Raw genomic sequence first — 20,407 nt, 5'->3', positions numbered from 1 at the left:
CGGATATAACATATGTTCGTGTAGAACTCGCCATACTGCCATGTGGTCTACGTTGAGTATTGCTCCTAAACTGCCTATTTCTTGTACCTTGATCTTCCTCTACTCGCTGTAAGATGTTTTCTGTAACAAAGTACCAGTCTCCTGAAGACGGTGGAAAACAGCAGCAAATTTTGAATGGGTAGGTTGTTGTCGATACAGACGGGACGCTAAACGACTATTACCGTTAGCTTTTCCATACATAAATATCATGTCAGGTTAAATGGTTAACCTGCCATCTAGATATCAACTGTTACTTTCACTTGTAGAAACATTATTAGTCAATAGTGCTTTTATTTTATTTAAGATGGCAGGTTAACCACCTGACATCTTAAATAAAATAAAAGCACTATTGACTAATAATGTTTCTACAAGTGAAAGAAAGTAACAGTTGATATCTTGTCAAAAATAAACAAGGAAATAACTTACTTATCTGACTTCATTGTTGTTATAATCAGCTGTGTCTTAACGTTACAGCAGATTCAGCCATGAAAGTTGAGTGACTGCAGATTGTTTGTTACAATATAGTTTTTCAAATTTAATAAAAATTATCAGGAACGACCTAAAGAAGTTTGTCGGTGTATTTCAGTTACACCCTGTATAATGAGACCTTTAGTATGTTGTTGAGCATAAGCCATCCAGGCATTCACTTGAAGTATCTGCTTCGAATGCACTAGTGGCAGAAAACTGGGACACCAGAAACAGCTTTAATTGTATAAAGGTTGAAATCAGTCTTTGTTTCTTCTGCAGAAAGAGTGGAAATTGTACTACAAAGTTTGGCAGAAAACTGGGACACTAGAAACATAGTGTATAAAGGTTGAAATCAGTCTTTGTTTCTTCTGCAGAAAGAGTGGAAATTGTACTACAGAGTTTGGCAGAAAACTGAGACACCAGAAACATAGCTTTAATTGTATAAAGGTTGAAATCAGTCTTTGTTTCTTCTGCAGAAAGAGTGGAAATTGTACTACAGAGTTTGGCAGAAAACTGGGACACTAGAAACATAGTGTATAAAGGTTGAAATCAGTCTTTGTTTCTTCTGCAGAAAGAGTGGAAATTGTACTACAGTTTCTTTTTGAAGTCAAAGAGAGAAAGTCTGTTCCTTAAAATCTGTGTGGAATTCTCATCCGACACCACAATGTGGATAGTAGCTCCTGTGTATTATTGGAATTTGGCAATATTATATATACACCTAAAATGTTATATTTTAATGTTGTCTTGGAAACAACCCATGGAAGAACAAATTAAGCAATTTAGACCCCTTTTCTTCAGAAGTCCTTTGAAAAGTGTTTGAAAGGAATGTCATAGTCTGAAGCCAGTAGGCTTTGTATAATTATGGTTTACTATGTAGACCATACATATTCCCTCCATCTGCACATTTCTGGTGGATTAGAAAATCCATGAGTAAAATCCATGATTCACCAAATTGTTTGTGGAACACAGTTGCTATCCCAGCACTCATATCATGGTCCTTAGAGATGTAATGAGCAAAAACAAAGCACTCATTATTTTTAAATTTTACAAATAATCAATTTGTCCATGTTTTCTTCAGTTATGCTCATCTTAAAATCACCATTGACCACTATTTTTGTTATAATTTGACATTTTCTGATCCACGTGTAAAGCAATTTATTATTTAATTTTTAAGATTTTTGTCTTTTATCATTCTGAGAAAGTTTGTGTATTGAATCAATTATCAGGTAGAATAACTTATTTTTATCTCGCTAATTAAGTTTTACACCGTGAAAAGTATCTTTTTAAGATCTTCCAATTGTATGATACTAACTTTATCAATTCCTTTTGCGATCTTTATCACGTAATTATTTAGTGTAACTATTTCTATAAGAATTGGATCAGTTGGGTTCAAATGATGACGGAAAGGAACTATTGTTGCATGCACGTTTTCCTCTTGACTTAGACATTGTTAGTACCTGCAATGATCACCAGAGGACGGTGAAGAGATTGGCTGGCCTCCTCATACACTCGCTCAGTTGTCACCCTAAGCTGCTTGAGCATCTTGCCTTTTCTACAAGTGCCTATTAATTCAGTCCTTTGCCACGACTGTCAGTATGAAATTCAATGCCCAATGATTTCACTTCGCATCTAACTCCTATTAAAAGATATATTTGGATGGGTGAACACACAAGACTAAAAACTGAACCTCACGTACATCATCCCTTGTAATGTAATTTGAACAAGATCTGACTCATGACTAAACAGAACTATCTTACATCTTTCCTTGTAATGTAATGGGAACAATAGATGTGTGTCTCACTACAGATCTGACTCATAACTGAACTGAAGTCTCCCAACGTTTCCCCTGTAATGTAATTTGAACGAGAGACTTGTTTCTCACTACAGATCTGACTCATAACTGAGCTGAAGTCTCTCAACGTTTCCCCTGTAATGTAATTTGAACGAGAGACTTGTTTCTCACTACAGATCTGACTCATAACTGAACTGAAGTCTCTCAACGTTTCCCCGGTAATGTAATTTGAACGAGAGACTTGTTTCTCACTACAGATCTGACTCATAACTGAACTGAAGTCTCTCTACGTTTCCCCTGTAATGTAATTTGAACGAGAGACTTGTTTCTCACTACAGATCTGACTCATAACTGAACTGAAGTCTCTCAACGTTTCCCCTGTAATGTAATTTGAACGAGAGACTTGTTTCTCACTACAGATCTGACTCATAACTGAACTGAAGTCTCTCAACGTTTCCCCTGTAATGTAATTTGAACGAGAGACTTGTTTCTCACTACAGATCTGACTCATAACTGAACTGAAGTCTCTCAACGTTTCCCCTGTAATGTAATTTGAACGAGAGACTTGTTTCTCACTACAGATCTGACTCATAACTGAACTGAAGTCTCTCAACGTTTCCCCGGTAATGTAATTTGAACGAGAGACTTGTTTCTCACTACAGTTCTGACTCATAACTGAACTGAAGTCTCTCAACGTTTCCCCGGTAATGTAATTTGAACGAGAGACTTGTTTCTCACTACAGATCTGACTCATAACTGAACTGAAGTCTCTCAACGTTTCCCCGGTAATGTAATTTGAACGAGAGACTTGTTTCTCACTACAGTTCTGACTCATAACTGAACTGAAGTCTCTCAACGTTTCCCCGGTAATGTAATTTGAACGAGAGACTTGTTTCTCACTACAGTTCTGACTCATAACTGAACTGAAGTCTCTCAACGTTTCCCCGGTAATGTAATTTGAACGAGAGACTTGTTTCTCACTACAGTTCTGACTCATAACTGAACTGAAGTCTCTCAACGTTTCCCCGGTAACGTAATTTGAACGATAGACTTGTTTCTCACTACAGTTCTGACTCATAACTGAACTGAAGTCTCTCAACGTTTCCCCTGTAATGTAATTTGAACGAGAGACTTGTTTCTCACTACAGTTCTGACTCATAACTGAACTGAAGTCTCTCAACGTTTCCCCGGTAACGTAATTTGAACGATAGACTTGTTTCTCACTACAGTTCTGACTCATAACTGAACTGAAGTCTCTCAACGTTTCCCCGGTAATGTAATTTGAACGAGAGACTTGTTTCTCACTACAGTTCTGACTCATAACTGAACTGAAGTCTCTCAACGTTTCCCCGGTAATGTAATTTGAACGATAGACTTGTTTCTCACTACAGTTCTGACTCATAACTGAACTGAAGTCTCTCAACGTTTCCCCGGTAATGTAATTTGAACGAGAGACTTGTTTCTCACTACAGTTCTGACTCATAACTGAACTGAAGTCTCTCAACGTTTCCCCGGTAATGTAATTTGAACGAGAGACTTGTTTCTCACTACAGATCTGACTCATAACTGAACTGAAGTCTCTCAACGTTTCTCCGGTAATGTAATTTGAACGAGAGACTTGTTTCTCACTACAGTTCTGACTCATAACTGGACTGAAGTCTCTTGACGTTTCCCCGGTAATGTAATCTGAACGATAGACTTGTTTCTCACTACAGTTCTGACTCATAACTGAACTGAAGTCTCTCAACGTTTCCCCGGTAATGTAATTTGAACGAGAGACTTGTTTCTCACTACAGATCTGACTCATAACTGAACTGAAGTCTCTCAACGTTTCTCCGGTAATGTAATCTGAACGAGAGACTTGTTTCTCACTACAGTTCTGACTCATAACTGGACTGAAGTCTCTTGACGTTTCCCCGGTAATGTAATCTGAACGAGAGACTTGTTTCTCACTACAGATCTGACTCATAACTGAACTGAAGTCTCTCAACGTTTCTCCGGTAATGTAATTTGAACGAGAGACTTGTTTCTCACTACAGTTCTGACTCATAACTGGACTGAAGTCTCTTGACGTTTCCCCGGTAATGTAATCTGAACGAGAGACTTGTTTCTCACTACAGATCTGACTCAAGACTAAAAACTGAACCTCACGTACAGCATCCCTTGTAATGTAATTTGAACAAGATCTGACTCATGACTAAACAGACATCTTTCTCTTCATGACTTTTACATCTTTCCTTGTAATTGTATGGGAACAATAGATGTATGTCTTACTACAGTTCTGACCCATGACAACTAAACTCTCCCAACGTTTCCCCTTTTTACTCAAAAAATCAAAACAAAATTATGAATATCTGTCAAGATCTAGAGTGTCAGGTTATTGAAAATTATTGTTCTGAAAATCTTGCAAACATACAAATTCAAACCAACAATTTAAGGTAGTAACATAGCAAAATAGCCACAGCACTCTAAGGGCTGACTGTGTACTGATCACATTAGAGATCACCTTAAAAGGAGTTGTTTTGGTTAATTTCTTCATGGTAATTTCTTGTATAATTATTGGATTCTCTTTATAAATCATTTAATTTTTATTTATTAATGTATCCTGTATTTATAAGTACTTTTAAACACTATAGTTAATTGAAGGAACAATTTTTTTTCTACCCACCCTGCTGCGCAGACCCCACAGGCTCTCTACAGCTACACAAAATTTAACATAACTGTGTAAAACTGCAATTATTACGGGTACCAACATTATATTTCTTAAAGATTTTTTTTTATTACTTTGCAAATTTTTAAATTGTACGTTTTTAGGTTTACGTAAGTTTTAGTTATTTTAGAATCAGAATATTTTTGCTTTAGGAAATGTTTTAAAATTAATTTCACGGGTTATATGTACCCTAAACGTTGATTGTAAACCTACGTGACACTGAAATACAATATAATACAAAACTTTTTTTCTTATGCTTATTTTTGATTTTTGCTCTAAATATTTAAAAAATAAATACTGCTTACCTGAGGTTTCTGGATTTGCCATTTTGTAACCTGCAAAGTTAAACAATTATTATAATTGTCTTATTAACTACTAACAAAAACAATATATAGGTTATTGAAATATACATAATACAGTATTATCATTCTTGCAAAAGAATTAAATTGAATAAACAACTTCTGATGTTGTAAAATATTTGTTTAAATAAGATTTAAAAGTTAACATTAATATTGACAATCGCTAAATAATCGGGTGATTTTCGTAGTGGCAACACCTATATTGAAGTTTATTATAGTACACATGTCATCATGGTTTGTTATTGGGACATGGGACATTTTGCCATCTTGTTGTTTCTTAACATTGGTGTTCAAGTGCGTTGTTTAATAATATTTGCTGACATCATCACACAATAAGTACTAAGTATTACAGAAAGTGATTTTAGCATCGGTTTATTATTTTACCATGAATATTCATAATATATCCATGGGCAAGAATAAAGAAAACATACAATATTGTGTTATCTCCATATTTTAGCCACTTCCTCTATAATAACTTTATTTTAAATAATAACTGTATATTAATTTCCTGCTCACAAAACACTGTAGTCTATGCAAACTTTCATATTTACAGTTGTATATGGAGTATGGCTATGGTTTCCATGATATTTACAAAAGAGTATTCCGTACGTAGTGATGTGGGCCGGACAAATACCCAGTAGGAAGCTAAACAAAATGATACTTAGTATTATTATCCGGAGGCCACTATTTTTGGAAGTCTTTGTTACCAGAGACCTAAAAAAAGCTACATTATTAGAAAGAATAGACTTACTGTGAAAACTAAATGTCATTATGAAGATTGGTTCTTGTTTCCTTCCTCCCAAAAATAAGCAATGTCGGCGAGAAGGAGGCCACACTGTCCCTATTTACATTTGTTATTATACATAGGTAAATAACATTAACGAGCACTCACGTGATCTGGCCTTAAATTTAGATACTATCTCAAGGGATGGTTTTTTTCCTCACCAGCCGTACAGAGTAGCCACGATCAAAGCCTGCACTGGTGGCCAGGGGCATTTTCGATCGGTACATTCTCGACCTTAGATCACGTGCCAGATCGTCCAATGTGATCTAAGGTTATCTTTCACTTTGGTACGACTAGTAACATATTTATGATAACCTAATCTAAACCTAATTCCAAATAGTAGATAAGAGACAGAGTAGCCACCTCCTCGCCAACATAAAAAAGAACGATTATTATAATGACATGTAATTTTCACAATAATTTAATTAAGGATGTTCTTTGTAATATTGTTGTTTGTTTAGATCCCCAAGTAAGAAAAACTTCCAAAAATAGTGGCCTCCGAATAATACCAAAGTACCAAGCTTTTAATATAATTTGAAGCTTATATAAAATGATAGTATTTTAACTATCAAAATGTGGAATTAAAACAAATAGTGCACAATGTTTACTATATGTAACAAATGTTTATTATACACTACAAGGGTGGATCCAGACCCCATTTTCTGTGGGGGACCATGTGAGTTTGAGTTGTATCATTATCTTGCTGTAACATGCAATTTTGCATTTCAATACAATGCAAAATAAAATGTTTGGAATGAAATTTACTCATACTCAAAGTTTAATTCATAATGTTAAATTAAATGTATTTTTTACGGTTACACTGCAAGTAATAAAGTTTGTTTCATATAATCTTTTTTCAAATTCCCAGAGGGAGCTATTGCTCCTCCTCTAGAGCCACCACCGATACACTAACAGTTTGTACTATCATCACCACCGATACACTAACAGTTTGTACTATCATCACCACCGATACACTAACAGTTTGTACTATCATCACCACCGATACACTAACAGTTTGTACTATCATCACCACCGATACACTAACAGTTTGTACTATCATCACCACCGATACACTAACAGTTTGTACTATCATCACCACCGATACACTAACAGTTTGTACTATCATCACCACCGATACACTAACAGTTTGTACTATCATCACTACCGATACACTAATAGTTTGTACTATCATCAAGTTACATTTAAACTCTATACTTGAAATGTAATACAATTAAATAAGTGGTTTATAGACAGTGCTGTACAGTTCAATACACACAATGCTAGGATGTGAGTCACTCAGTTCCATGATTGAAAGCTTACTGGACGGATGGCAACCCTGAGCTAGCCTGCCCTCGAAGGGTAGAGTTCATATCTCTCAGGTCAGGCTGACAAGTAGTTAATCTGAGTTGTCATAGACTAATAATACCCTCCATTGGGCCAGAAGGCACATAGGACTGACATCAGGTAATTAGGTTAGGTTTTGATAACCTCAAATAACAATTTACTTTTGACCGGCACTTAACGATTCTTCTGTTGATTATACCATGTGTCAACTGGAATCAACGGAAACTCTCTTGATTTGCAGTGCTCTCATCACTCACTACATTTCAGTGATTATCGACATGAATACTACTAGAAAAAGGGAAAAATGCTTAACATTGTAAAATTATGACATCACAGATTTATGTTACAATAGTGATGAAGAGTTATTTCTGAAAGTCTGACGAACTAAAACTATTTCAGATTAGTTTTTATTTTGGCCCAGCCAAAATATTTTTTCTAATTCTATTAAACTAAATTAATAAATTTGTTTGTAAGATTACAAAACAGAAAACTTCATCATAAAAATAACAATTTGGCTGCAGTAGACCATGGTAAGCGGCCACCACAACAATCGAATCAGGATACCAAACTATCCATTAGAAACACTTAAACCATTGAATACAAAAACATTTACATTATAGTTATTTACACTTAATTATTGCCAGATCTTGTTAATGTATTGAATAACAAAATTGTTCCAAATTAGTTTTTAGTTAAATCATTTATATTGTATTTGAGTAAAGGCTACAGGAACAATGGCGATATACATGTGTATCTCAGACACTTTTATCCTTCAATACAGTAAAAAGTAACTGAATGTTACTCTGTTTTGTTTGTAACATTTTATAAATACACAGTTTTTAATTCATCATTAAATGATTAGGTACTTTGGGATTATACCGACCACACCCAGACATGAATCGTTATTTGACATTTTGCTTCTACTGATTACTAGATTAGCGTAGAACAATATTTCGTCAATATAAAACAGGAATGGTCTTATCGCAAACCCCTCCCCATCTTCAGACAGAGGTCAAAGTCGAGCGGTCTAGTAGATAACGTGATTGCAGAGTCTCGCCGCCCGTTCAGCTGGTTCGTCGCTTTGTTGTACTTCCGTGTTTTACCTCTACATTTCTCCAAACACAAAAATTCAACAAAAACAAACATTACCAAAACTAAACTCTTTATTGAAAAAACACTCAAAACTTGTTTTTATTCTTGATCACATTCCGCCACGCAAAATGCGAGTGCCTCCGGCCATCAGCGCGGGGCAGCACCACCGCGCTGATGTCAAGGAAAGAAAAACATCCCTCGAGATAGTACCTATCAGTAAAATATCAAATTCTAGAGGGGCTGATCAGAAATATAAATTGAATCTTAATGGAAAGGCAATTATGTACAGTGCAAATCATGTGATGCCGAGAAATCCGTGATCATGGGATACTCGAGAAAGATAAGATAACAGCGACAAAAATACCGATCACAATACCTGGAAATGCTTGTAAGTTTGTAATTTTGCAATTAAAGAGTTGTTTTTTCGTTCTATCATGTCTATTTCTATAAATTTATATTTTTGTGTTCTTCATACTGGTGTGGTCGGTATAATCCCAAAGTACCAATGATTAATTAATTTAGATATAAAAACAATTGAAATAAACTATAACATGAAATCCCTATAACATAATTCGGTTTGACATTTTGGTATCGGTAGTGTAAATCATCATGAATATGGATGATTTGATTGCAGTCATGTGCAGTGTTACACAGCCAAAATAACTAAATATTACACTGTTTGGTTTGTTACACTTCATAAACACACATAGCCTAGACAGTGCTTAATTTATATAATAACAGTAAATAAAAATTATTCATGAATCTTATATAAAAGGTTATGGAAATCAACCAAAAATAGCCTTCCAGTTCAAGAGTTAACCCTACAAGTGTCATCAATAATCGTCCTTTTGACGACTTGGACTTTCAGTAAACGTCATCAAAAATTTGGTCAATAAGCATTCATCTCTTTAAATTTCTTTTACCGATGCTAATACCAGTCAAATCGCATTTAGCCTATGCTGTTCAAAAGCCTGTATTTTTTAATGTTTTACGTTGATTTCTTGTAGTCTATCCTGAACATTAGTCTACACTGTTTTCATCTGCCACTGTTTCCAGTGTAGTTTGTATACATTGTTTGTTGTTGCTAAGGTACAAACGTGTGAATTCCGCTGATTACAGTCTATTTTGTGCTTGATTTCTTGTAGTCTATCCTGAACATTAGTCTACACTGTTTTCATCTGCCACTGTTTCCAGTGTAGTTTGTATACATTGTTTGTTGTTGCTAAGGTACAAACGTGTGAATTCCGCTGATTACAGTCTATTTTGTGCTTGATTTCTTGTAGTCTATCCTGAACATTAGTCTACACTGTTTTCATCTGCCACTGTTTCCAGTGTAGTTTGTATACATTGTTTGTTGTTGCTAAGGTACAAACGTGTGAATTCCGCTGATTACAGTCTATTTTGTGCTTGATTTCTTGTAGTCTATCCTGAACCTGAACATTAGTCTACACTGTTTTCATCTGCCACTGTTTCCAGTGTAGTTTGTATACATTGTTTGTTGTTGCTAAGGTACAAACGTGTGAATTCCGCTGATTACAGTCTATTTTGTGCTTGATTTCTTGTAGTCTATCCTGAACATTAGTCTACACTGTTTTCATCTGCCACTGTTTCCAGAGTAGTTTTGTATACATTGTTTGTTGTTGCTAAGGTACAAACGTGTGAATTCCGCTGATTACAGTCTATTGTGTGCTTGATTTCTTGTAGTCTATCCTGAACATTAGTCTACACTGTTTTCATCTGCCGCTGTTTCTAGTGTAGTTTGTATGCATTGTTTGTTGTTGCTAAGGTACAAACGTGTGAATTCCGCTGATTACAGTCTATTTTGTGCTTGATTTCTTGTAGTCTATCCTGAACATTAGTCTACACTGTTTTCATCTGCCACTGTTTCCAGAGTAGTTTGTATACATTGTTTGTTGTTGCTAAGGTACAAACGTGTGAATTCCGCTGATTACAGTCTATTGTGTGCTTGATTTCTTTTCAATTTGTTATGTACTTAGTTACTAATTATTAGAAATGGTATTATTGCATGTAAATGTTGTTTATTTTTCAGAAGATATTCACTATTTTGTCTTACCTATATATATAGGATATATATATATATCCATTTTTAGAGACTAAAATTAATAATTAAAATATTACTTACAGGAATAGACTTGGAACCAGGTAAAAAAGGCTGTAACTTAGTATTTTTGTTTGTAAACTGTGGGTGAACGGTGATGCTCCATTTAAAAATGCTTTATACTTATTAACACTTATAGTCACTTTATTTCAATACAATGTAGGCCTACTACACAGATAACAGCCTACCAGTCCATACTACACACAATAGATTATTTATCTAAATCTGTAGATTATGGTTTGGTTCTGCATTGTGGGAGCACAGATAAAATTCTGATTATTTTACAATACAGTATTTACTTTAAATATCAGTACTATGAGTGGTTCTGATTTTTAAAAAAATGTGAGTCCATCACATACAAAAATTACTAACACAATTATGACAAGAAGAAAAGCTTTAAAAGAAAATACCCAAAATTCTTGCTCCCCAATAAATAATTTAAAATCTGCTTCTCCCAAACCTCAAATCCATGTAGAATTTTCTAAAAAAAAATAGTGATAAAAGTACTGTAGATACTGATGTTCAAACTGACTGTTCTTCTGTTAAAGAACATGCTTGTCAAACAGAAATTGACCTACAGAATTTAGTTACATGCAATGAACTTTTAGGAACCAACTGGTTAAGTGACAAAACAATTAACCAATACATTGACTTATTAAATAACTTGATATTAAAAAATGAACCTATTTGTGTCTTGAATCCGCTCATTGTGCAAGCTGTCAAGCAAGCTCAGGATTTTAGTGAATATCTGGATCCTATTGGTGTAAACAAATGGAGTCTAGTTTTAATGCCAATAAACGATAGTTTAAAAAGTTTATCTGAAGGAGGTTCATTCATTTGACAGGGATTGAAATCAAGCACAACTATACATTCTCTGTCTTAAATGGACTTTTATTTTTAATTGATTGACGTCTTTTTATAAGCATCCAGACTACACTTTGATGACTTAAGCAGCCTGTCAAAGCTTGAATAAAAAACAGTATTTCACTACAATATTATTTAATTGATTAAGAATTTTATTATTATCCAGACCACACTTAATGACATAAGGAGCCTGCCAAAGCTTGAATAAAAAACAGTATTTCACTACAATATTATTAATTGATTAAGAATTTTTATTATTATCCAGACCACACTTAATGACATAAGCAGCCTGCCAAAGCTTGAATAAAAAACAGTATTTCACTTCAATATTATTAACTGATCAAGAATTTTTATTATTTTTATCCAGACCACACTTTAATGACATAAGCAGCCTGCCAAAGCTTGAATAAAAACAGTATATTTACTGCAAAATCTACCCAGTAAAAAACGTTCTCATTTCTACTGTATCTTCGACAATAAATTACAAGGATAACCCAGTGAATCAGTCAAACACTGCTAGACAAAAAACTGCCTTTACCATATTTAGCATACTACTATTACTTGCTAACTGTCTCAATCTTTTTACATCTTTTATTTCCAATTTTATTTTATAATAAAAAATCTGACAAACTGCCTCAATCTTTTAATAAAGTAGGACTTCTCTGCTAAATAGTCCCACAAAATGACGAGCTTCTCAGTAGGAGACCTGGTCTTCGCCAAGCTAAAGGCTATAAGACATTGGCCTGCAGTTATCACTGAGATAATAAAATGCGATGGCAAAAATCATCCTAAATTTAACATCATGTTCTATGGAGACCACAAAACAGCAAAAGTAAAAGCCACAGAACTATTTTCCTATTCGGGAAATGTGCATTTATACGGGACCCAACAAGCAGACAACCACAAGAACAAAAAACTCAACGAAGCATTAAGAGAAGCAGAATTCAATTTGGACGACCACCCATTTACACACCTCACTCTCCCCCTACAGCAGGGAAGTGCATCCTCACTGAACACCACACAGGGTGGCTGCCCTTTATCTATACCCTCCCAAGAAGTCACGAATTGCTCCTCAGCTGTAAAATAAGTATTCAGAAACACCTCCTAACGACAGCCACATACTGAACAACTCAATCAGAGGATTGGAATTAAGTATTCTTGGAGATGATCCAATAAACAGCGCCACAGAACAGGAACAGCTGATTATAGCAGCAAAAATAGGGTCTGCACTCCTAGAAGAAAATAATCAGCTAAAAAAGGGAAAATAGTGCGTTGACTATAAAGCTTGATAATATGGAGGCCATTGTAGAAGATCTACTAACCAAAGAAGAATCTCATTTAGTGAGAATTGAACAGTTGGAATTAAAACTAATTGAATCGGACAACTCCCTTGAAAAAAGGAAAAGACAACAAAGGAAGCTTCAAAGTGTCTTTGAGGAACATGACAGGGAACAAACTCAAATTATGAATGCACATTTACAAGAAATAGAAGAACTGAAGCAATATATAACCAAAATAAAAAGGGCCAGTAGCAAAACTGAGAACGCTAACAAACAGGTAAAATGCATGGCCACCCAAACACTGTCTCCCCTCAAACACAGTGACCTGCTCCCTCACAACAACCCCCTCAATTGTGACCAAGCTTACTGAACTGCAGAACAGCCTGAACATCTTGGACTCTAGATTTCAGTCACTGGAAAGTAAAAAAAGACACAAAGGCCTTGAAAAACAACAATATAAAGCCATCACATAAAAAACTTGGCCACAAAAAACTGACTTTCCCACAAGAGGAAACGACAAAAACCTATTTCTTGTGTCAAGAACTTCAAATGTAGACAAAAATGGCAGACTTGAACCTATACCGTGATAAACCCAGAAATGGACAATAATGTGATTAACATAGGATAACACATTCTCATGTACCCTTGAGCAACAAGAGCTTAGTGACTCAGAAGACACAGACACATGTCAACCAGATCAGTTGCACGAAAAATAATACGCAATACTGCAGTAAAATACAAATACAGGCCGCATTTCATTCTTAAACATACAAGATACAAACAGGATTAGTAACCTGAAAACTGTAGCTTTTGTGCCTGAACATACGCCCCTTGTGACATCACAACTACACTCTGACCTTGACTGGGAGAGGGCCTGCGGTATTGGCTTTTACGACAAAGATACATCCATCTGCTCCCTCTCACGCTGCCTTCAGAAACTTTAGCAGAGCTGAAAGGCAGAGTCACAAGCAAGAAATTATTCATACAACAATTTTGCCACCATAATACATGACAAGAAACCATACAGCATAATCTGTTACTCCTCACAACACAACGACTGGAAATCAAAGCTCTTCAAATTCATGGAGAAACGGTAAATGACTGCATAAAGTTTCCAATACTTTTCACCATCAGCATAAACGAAATGTGGCATCCAATAATGCCCAAATAAAGCCAGCACAGAAGAAATACTACAAGTTGTACTTCAATTCAATAGTAATGCCTACCTGCACAGATATAGAATCTATATAAGTGACAAAAAAAAATAAAGAAAACCATTGACTCCATACTAGATACCTGCTTTAAACACCAACTCAGCCTTTTTCAAGAATAGCCCAGCGAAAATGACCCAACCCATATACAGCACATGGAGAAGAAGAGGAGCAAACTTCAACAATGACAAATTGCCTGTGACTACAAATACTACAGCTAAAGATCAAAATCTAGAAATTACTGAAACACAAGCCTTCATTAAATAAGCAATGGAGGAACAAAAAAATGCCTGGAGACAAGCAGAAGGGGCCTTACTAAAATCCTTTGCTGAATTCTATAAGGCCAACTCCTTGAACAAAGGCCCTCTCTCTCTCTCAATACAAGCACTAGAAACAAAGATCGCAGCGTCAAAAATAGCTTATGACATAATTGACCTCAGTACCGGTCAACCTCTGCTACGCCTAAAACCAACAAAACAGTACTGCTACGGCTTTGACGGCACTCGATTTATTAAACTAACTTACAACAACTCAAAATACACAGTCGATGCCAACACAAGGCCAGCAAACAAAAATAATTCTGGTCTCAGGAGAAACCGAGGGGTGATGAATCAGTTGGCGCTCTATGGTGGCATAAAAAATGTTGACATAGACAAGAACACTGACATAAAACTCCAACTTGTCCAAGGCGTGCCCGGATGTGGCAAAACAACGTTTATTATAAAAACAACCACTCAAAAAATGACCTGGTCCTTTTCCCAACCAGGGAGGGAGCAAATGACTTTAGAAATCGGCTAAAATTAAAACAAAATACCCAACCACACAATAATAAGCATATCAAAGACTCATGCAGAACAGTGCACTCCTTCATAATAAATCTAACAGACCACATAAAAAAAGGAGGGAAGATACAACAGGGTAATTATAGATGAAGCCTTAATGCTCCATGCTGGAGAAATCCTCTTTGCTTGTGCGATTGCCGGAGTAAAAGAGGCACTACTGGTGGGAGATAAACAACAAATACCTTTCATAAACAGGACAAACTACAACATGACATACTATGACATCACAAGAGTGGCTGAGGTGACACAAGTCCTAAGTTTCTCATATAGATGTACTAACCAGTATCACCACCCTCTTAAGCATTCTTATTATGAACAAGGAATGGTAACCTGCAACCCTGTGAAAAACGAGACGAGCCTAAAGTACCTGGAAGACATAAAAGAGCTGCGATTGGACAAAGACCTTTATAAAGTCCTTGTATTCAAACAGGCTGAAAAACGAGCACTTAATAACCTAGGCTTTAATGTGTCAACAGTTGCATGAATTTCAAGGCAAACAAGCAGGGCATGTAGCAGTCATACGAACATCAAGGAAAAAAGAAGACATATATGACTCCCTACCACACTGTATTGTTGCCATCTCCAGACACACTCAATCTTTTATCTATTTCACCCCCACTGGAGATGACACGCTGAGCAAGTGGATAAGACTGATGAAACTCGCACGCAAGCCAGGACCTAGCTGACCACTTTCAACCTCCACACACGGAAAACACCTCAAAACCGCAACAAGCAGAATTGAAAAAAAACTCACCCCCAAACCTTGTTGATACAGAACCGCCCTCACCCCCCTTTGACATTGAGAAAGGGAAACACCTCACCAACCATGAACCTGAAGGAACCAGAAGAGTCCCACTCAAAAGTCTGCAACACCACCCTTCCGCCACATCCGACATCGCCATTCCAAACAAACAGCCCAAACAACATAATAGTATTACCTGAAATACACAAATACGATGATGGAAGCGAGAACCAGAGCTTCCAGTCTTCTTGAAAAGGAAATTTCCTGTAAGGGAGATGAAAACCCAAGTAGAGGATCCCAATGAAATAATAATACCTGAATATCACAATCAAGCCTCCCCAGAACCAGATCATTTATTGGAACTTAAAGACCACTCGGATAAATCCTCAGAGACTGGAAATACTACAAAAGATAAGGACACTAAACAGAGGACACGCAACCCTGCAAATTAACACAAACAAAACCTCTTTTTTAGATTGCACTCGAAGGACAAGGGACAAAGAAAAAAACCATTTTGTAACAAGGACGTTCATAAACTCCGAAAGGAAAAAGAAAATAGCAACATGTACAGAACTAACAACCACAAAAGACACAGAACTCAACATCGAGGAAAATTCAGCACCTTATACAAAACACAAAATTAAAATCATGCACCAAAATGTAAATTGGCTATCCAACAAAATTGACAGACTTACTCATTTCATAAGCGAGGAAAACCCGGACCTTATAATAGTAACTGAACACGGCTTGACCAAAGAAAACCTGGAAAACACCCGCATTGATGGCTATACACTTGTAGGTGGCTTTGCCAGGAAAAACCATATCAAAGGAGGGGTGGCAGGATACATAAAAGATGACCTCAAACAGCACACTAATCTCATATACACAAGTGGAGATGAGAGTGAGCTTATTTGCGAGACAGCTCTCTTCGAGATAAAACAAAAGAAAACAAGCCTACGAATACTCGGAGTCTACAGACCTCCCAACGCAAACTTAGACCAAGGTATTGACATACTTACAGAACAACTCGACAGATCTCTAGACTCACACAAAAAGATCGTGCTTGTAGGAGACATCAATGTGGACAGCCTGACTGAAAGCAATGACAAATCCAAACTCGAAGAGCTCCTAACATCTTATCAGATAACAAGAATGAACCTACCACCCACACGTATCACCAGAGATACCTCTAAATCAATAGACTGGATATGCACTAACATTGACCAACAATTGATAAACACATCGGTTATCTCATCCGGACTTTCTGACCATACAGCCCAATCAGCCACAATAATCACATCAAAAATAAAAGAAAGCTTCAAAGAAAGAAAAAGAATTTTCAGCAAGAAAACAATAGACTTTTCAAATCCAGACTGCAAACCCAAAACTGGGTCATTCTCCATGCTCAAGAGGACATAAACGACTTGTATGACACCTTCCACACTATCACATAATCTATTCTAGATGAAAACCTGCCCATTAAAAAACCTGCGCAACCAGACATAAACAAAGGCTTAAGGCAGTGCTGGGACACGGAATTGTGCCAAAATTAAAAAGTGAATACATAGTCAAAGTCAAAGTCAAAGTCAAAAGTTTCTTTATTCATATACATCAAGTACAGAGATAGTGTCAAAAAGTAAGTTATTACATTTATGTGATAATAATAATCGATAGCATCAAAATTCATGAATTTGTCTGATGGTTTGAGACATCCAGATAGAATTCTTGAAGTGTATAGATGGCCCGTTGAGAGAGTAGTTTTTCCAGAGTGCAGTCTTCAGTTCTTTTCCCTTCTTCGTCCGTTATTTCTGTTGGTAGGCAGTTGCTCAGCTTTCTTCCCATGTAGGTCGGTTTCTTCTCATACTGCGTTAAGTGGTGAGTGGGAAGTTGGTACATTGTTGAGTTGCGTGTGTTGTAGTAGTGAATGTCTTCAAGCCTTGTAAGGTTTTCTCCGTCCACGTACATCACGAGTTCTTGGATATAGAGAGCTGTCACAGTCAAGATATTTAGGGTTGGAAAGGCCTCTCTGCAGCTCTTTCCAGGGGATGAAGGTTTGCAAGGATTCTAATTGCCTTTTTTTTGGAGGATTAGAATTCTGTTCATGTTGGTTTTTGAGGTTCCTCCCCATACAGCCAGTCCATATCTTATGTGTGTCTCAAACAGAGCGAAGTAGGCAGTACGTGCAGTAGTCAGATTCTCCGATAGCTTTGATCTGCTTGAGGGCATACAAGCTTGAGTTCAGTCTGTTACATAGCTGGTCAATATGAGGGGTCCAAGATAAGTTAGAGTCAACTAAAACCCCAAGGAATTTGGTTTTGGTCAACTAAGTTCACTTCTGGTAAGGAGTTTATTTGCCCTGATCTTTCTTCCAAATCCTAAATTGGCTAGTTTTGGAGGGGTTCACCACTAAGTCGTTTCCATCACAATATTTGATATGCCATATTGACAGCAATATAAGCATTCAGGCACAGATTTTCAGGAGAATGGTTGTCGAGGATTAAAGTTGTGTCGTCTGCGTACATCAAAGTTTTAGTGTATTCACTTAAGTATTCTGGGAGGTCATTAGTAAAAAGAATGAACAGCACTGGGCCCAGCACAGATCCTTGGGGCACACCTCTTTGGATTGGCAGAGGTTGCGACCGAAATGCCTTGGTGGTTCCTTTTACTGTAGACTTAATTTCAAACTACTTGACTACGGTCTTTGAGGTAACTCTCAAACCATTTTAGGGCCGTTGCTGTTACACCCAGTGCATTCAGTTTCTTCAGTATGAGGTCGTGTCCTAAGCAGTCGAACGCTTTGCTGAAATCGAGGAAGATCGCTGTAGTTAGGTTCCCATTATTCTAAGCTGTCAATTACTGATTCTAGTAATTCAATCATTGCTGTGGTAGTTGATTTACCTTTGACAAACCATGCTGAGAGCTTGTTATCAGGTTGTTGAGTGTACAGTGTTCTAGAAGCCTGGTGAGTACTACTTTTTTCACAGAGTTTTGCGACCGTTGGGGAGTAAGGATATGGGCCTATAGTTGCTTAATTATGTTCTACTACCAGTCTTAAATTTTGGATATATTTTGGATATTTTTAAAGCGGAGGGAACGTGGCCTTCATTGAAAGTTTTATTGAAGATGTCAGTGAGGGGGCAAATTAGTTCTTCTGCACAGTGCTTTAGTACTTTTGTGGATATGTCGTCAATTCCTGCTGAGTTTTTGGATTTTAAGCTTTTAATAATTGATCTTAAATCCTCTTGGGTTTGTGGGTCTTAATGATCTGAGTTCACTGTGTGAGGTCCCTCCAGGGAGTTCAAAACTGGTCTCCTGGCAGTGCCATTATTACGATCAATGGTGTAATTTTGCAAATGTTGGCAAAATAATCATTGAACTGTTCAGCTACAGCATATGTGTCTTCAATAAGTTGTCCATTGATGGTTCAGTTTGAGCTGAGGTAAGGTGTCTTGTTTTTTTGATCGGACACTATTAATCGTTTCCCAGATTGTTTTTGACTATTTTGGGAGTTGGTAATTTGATCTGCGATTTCTTTGACTTCTTAGGGTCTTCAGTCTTTGGTCATACTTTTTTTTTTTTAAGTCTGTCGCTTTGATTCTGTCAGCAAGATTTCCTGTGGTTTCAAACTGGTTGAGGTAAGCTAGGTAATCATTCTTCAGAATTAATGCTTCTGCATCTGCAAAGTGTTTAGGTTTGGTCTTTTTAGTCCTGGCAGTTTTAAGAGGGCAAGCAGTGTCCAGAGCTATTGTTACCGTGGTTCTGTAGTTGTTGTAAGCTTCCTCTGAGTTTAAAGATGTATACACTTTTTCCCACCTTTCATTTATTAACAACCATTTCAGCTCATCCAAGTTTCTTCCTCCAATTGCTCTGTGCACTGATTTAGGTGTTTTTTATTTCCTCTAAGTTGGTGATAGTGCACTTCTGGGCTGTGTGATCAGAGAGTCCAGTGTTAAAGACTGATATGTCAAGTGCTTCAGTGATCATATTGGAAGCAATCCAGTCTATAGATGATTTTGATATAGGAGTAATTCTTGTGGCTGGCAGATCAACTCTTTGAATATTATGGTAAGCGAGCATTTCGTTTAATTTTGCTGTGTTTCTGTCTGGCTCCAGTATATCAACATTTATATCTCCCATGATAATGAGATGTTTATTTTCGACATGAGTGTAATCTATTATACGAGTTAATGTGGCTATTGTATCTTCTAAGTTACTATCAGGTGATCTATATGTGCCTATGATGTAAGTAATGTCTTTCTTAAAAATTATCTTGATCATTGCGACCTCACATGAAAGTTCTTGGCAATATTGTGAACACATCAACCTCTCAACACAAGCTTGTAGAGCATCTTCTACAAAGATAGCTACACCTCCAAGTCTGTGATGGGTGCGGCTGTAGTGGGCTATTAGTTCAAAGCCAGGTAACCATTTAATGGACTACTATCTGGTTTTGTCGTAGTCCATGCTCTGTTAAGATGATGACATTGAGTTTTTCCAGCTCCGCTAAGTGAAGGAGGCGATGGGATTTGCTTTGTAGTCCTCTTATGTTTTGATGCAGGATGGCAAGTCTTCCTTTTTTTGAGATTTTTGTCTGCCTTGCTTTGAAGTGCTCAAGTCTAAAAAAGATGATTCCTTTTGATCACTTCGAGGTTGTGTACTGTTCTCCAGAACCATGGTTGTCGCTCTGCTTGGGTAACTATTAATGATTTGCCTGTAGTGGTCTATGTTTTTGTTGAAGAACTCCTCTATTGTTTCATTGTG

The 20,407-nt window shown here is 36.6% G+C and overlaps 1 protein-coding gene across 4 annotated transcripts in view; it reads right to left on the bottom strand.

The window, feature by feature from the left end:
* LOC124360926 (atlastin-2-like) overlaps positions 1–20,407 on the bottom strand; it is an 84,765-nt gene that overhangs the window by 49,471 nt on the left and 14,887 nt on the right. For all 4 annotated transcript variants that reach the window (XM_046814929.1, XM_046814930.1, XM_046814932.1 and 1 more), the window contains exon 2: positions 5,315–5,344. In XM_046814929.1, the coding sequence (XP_046670885.1) occupies positions 5,315–5,344 (30 nt within the window). The remainder of the gene's footprint in view (positions 1–5,314; positions 5,345–20,407) is intronic.

Source organism: Homalodisca vitripennis, chromosome 4 (genome assembly GCF_021130785.1).
Source record: "Homalodisca vitripennis isolate AUS2020 chromosome 4, UT_GWSS_2.1, whole genome shotgun sequence".
Classification (NCBI taxonomy): Eukaryota; Metazoa; Arthropoda; class Insecta; order Hemiptera; family Cicadellidae; genus Homalodisca; species Homalodisca vitripennis.
The sequence above is the reverse complement of the archived record's forward strand: the minus strand, read 5'-3'. Positions and strand labels throughout refer to the sequence as shown.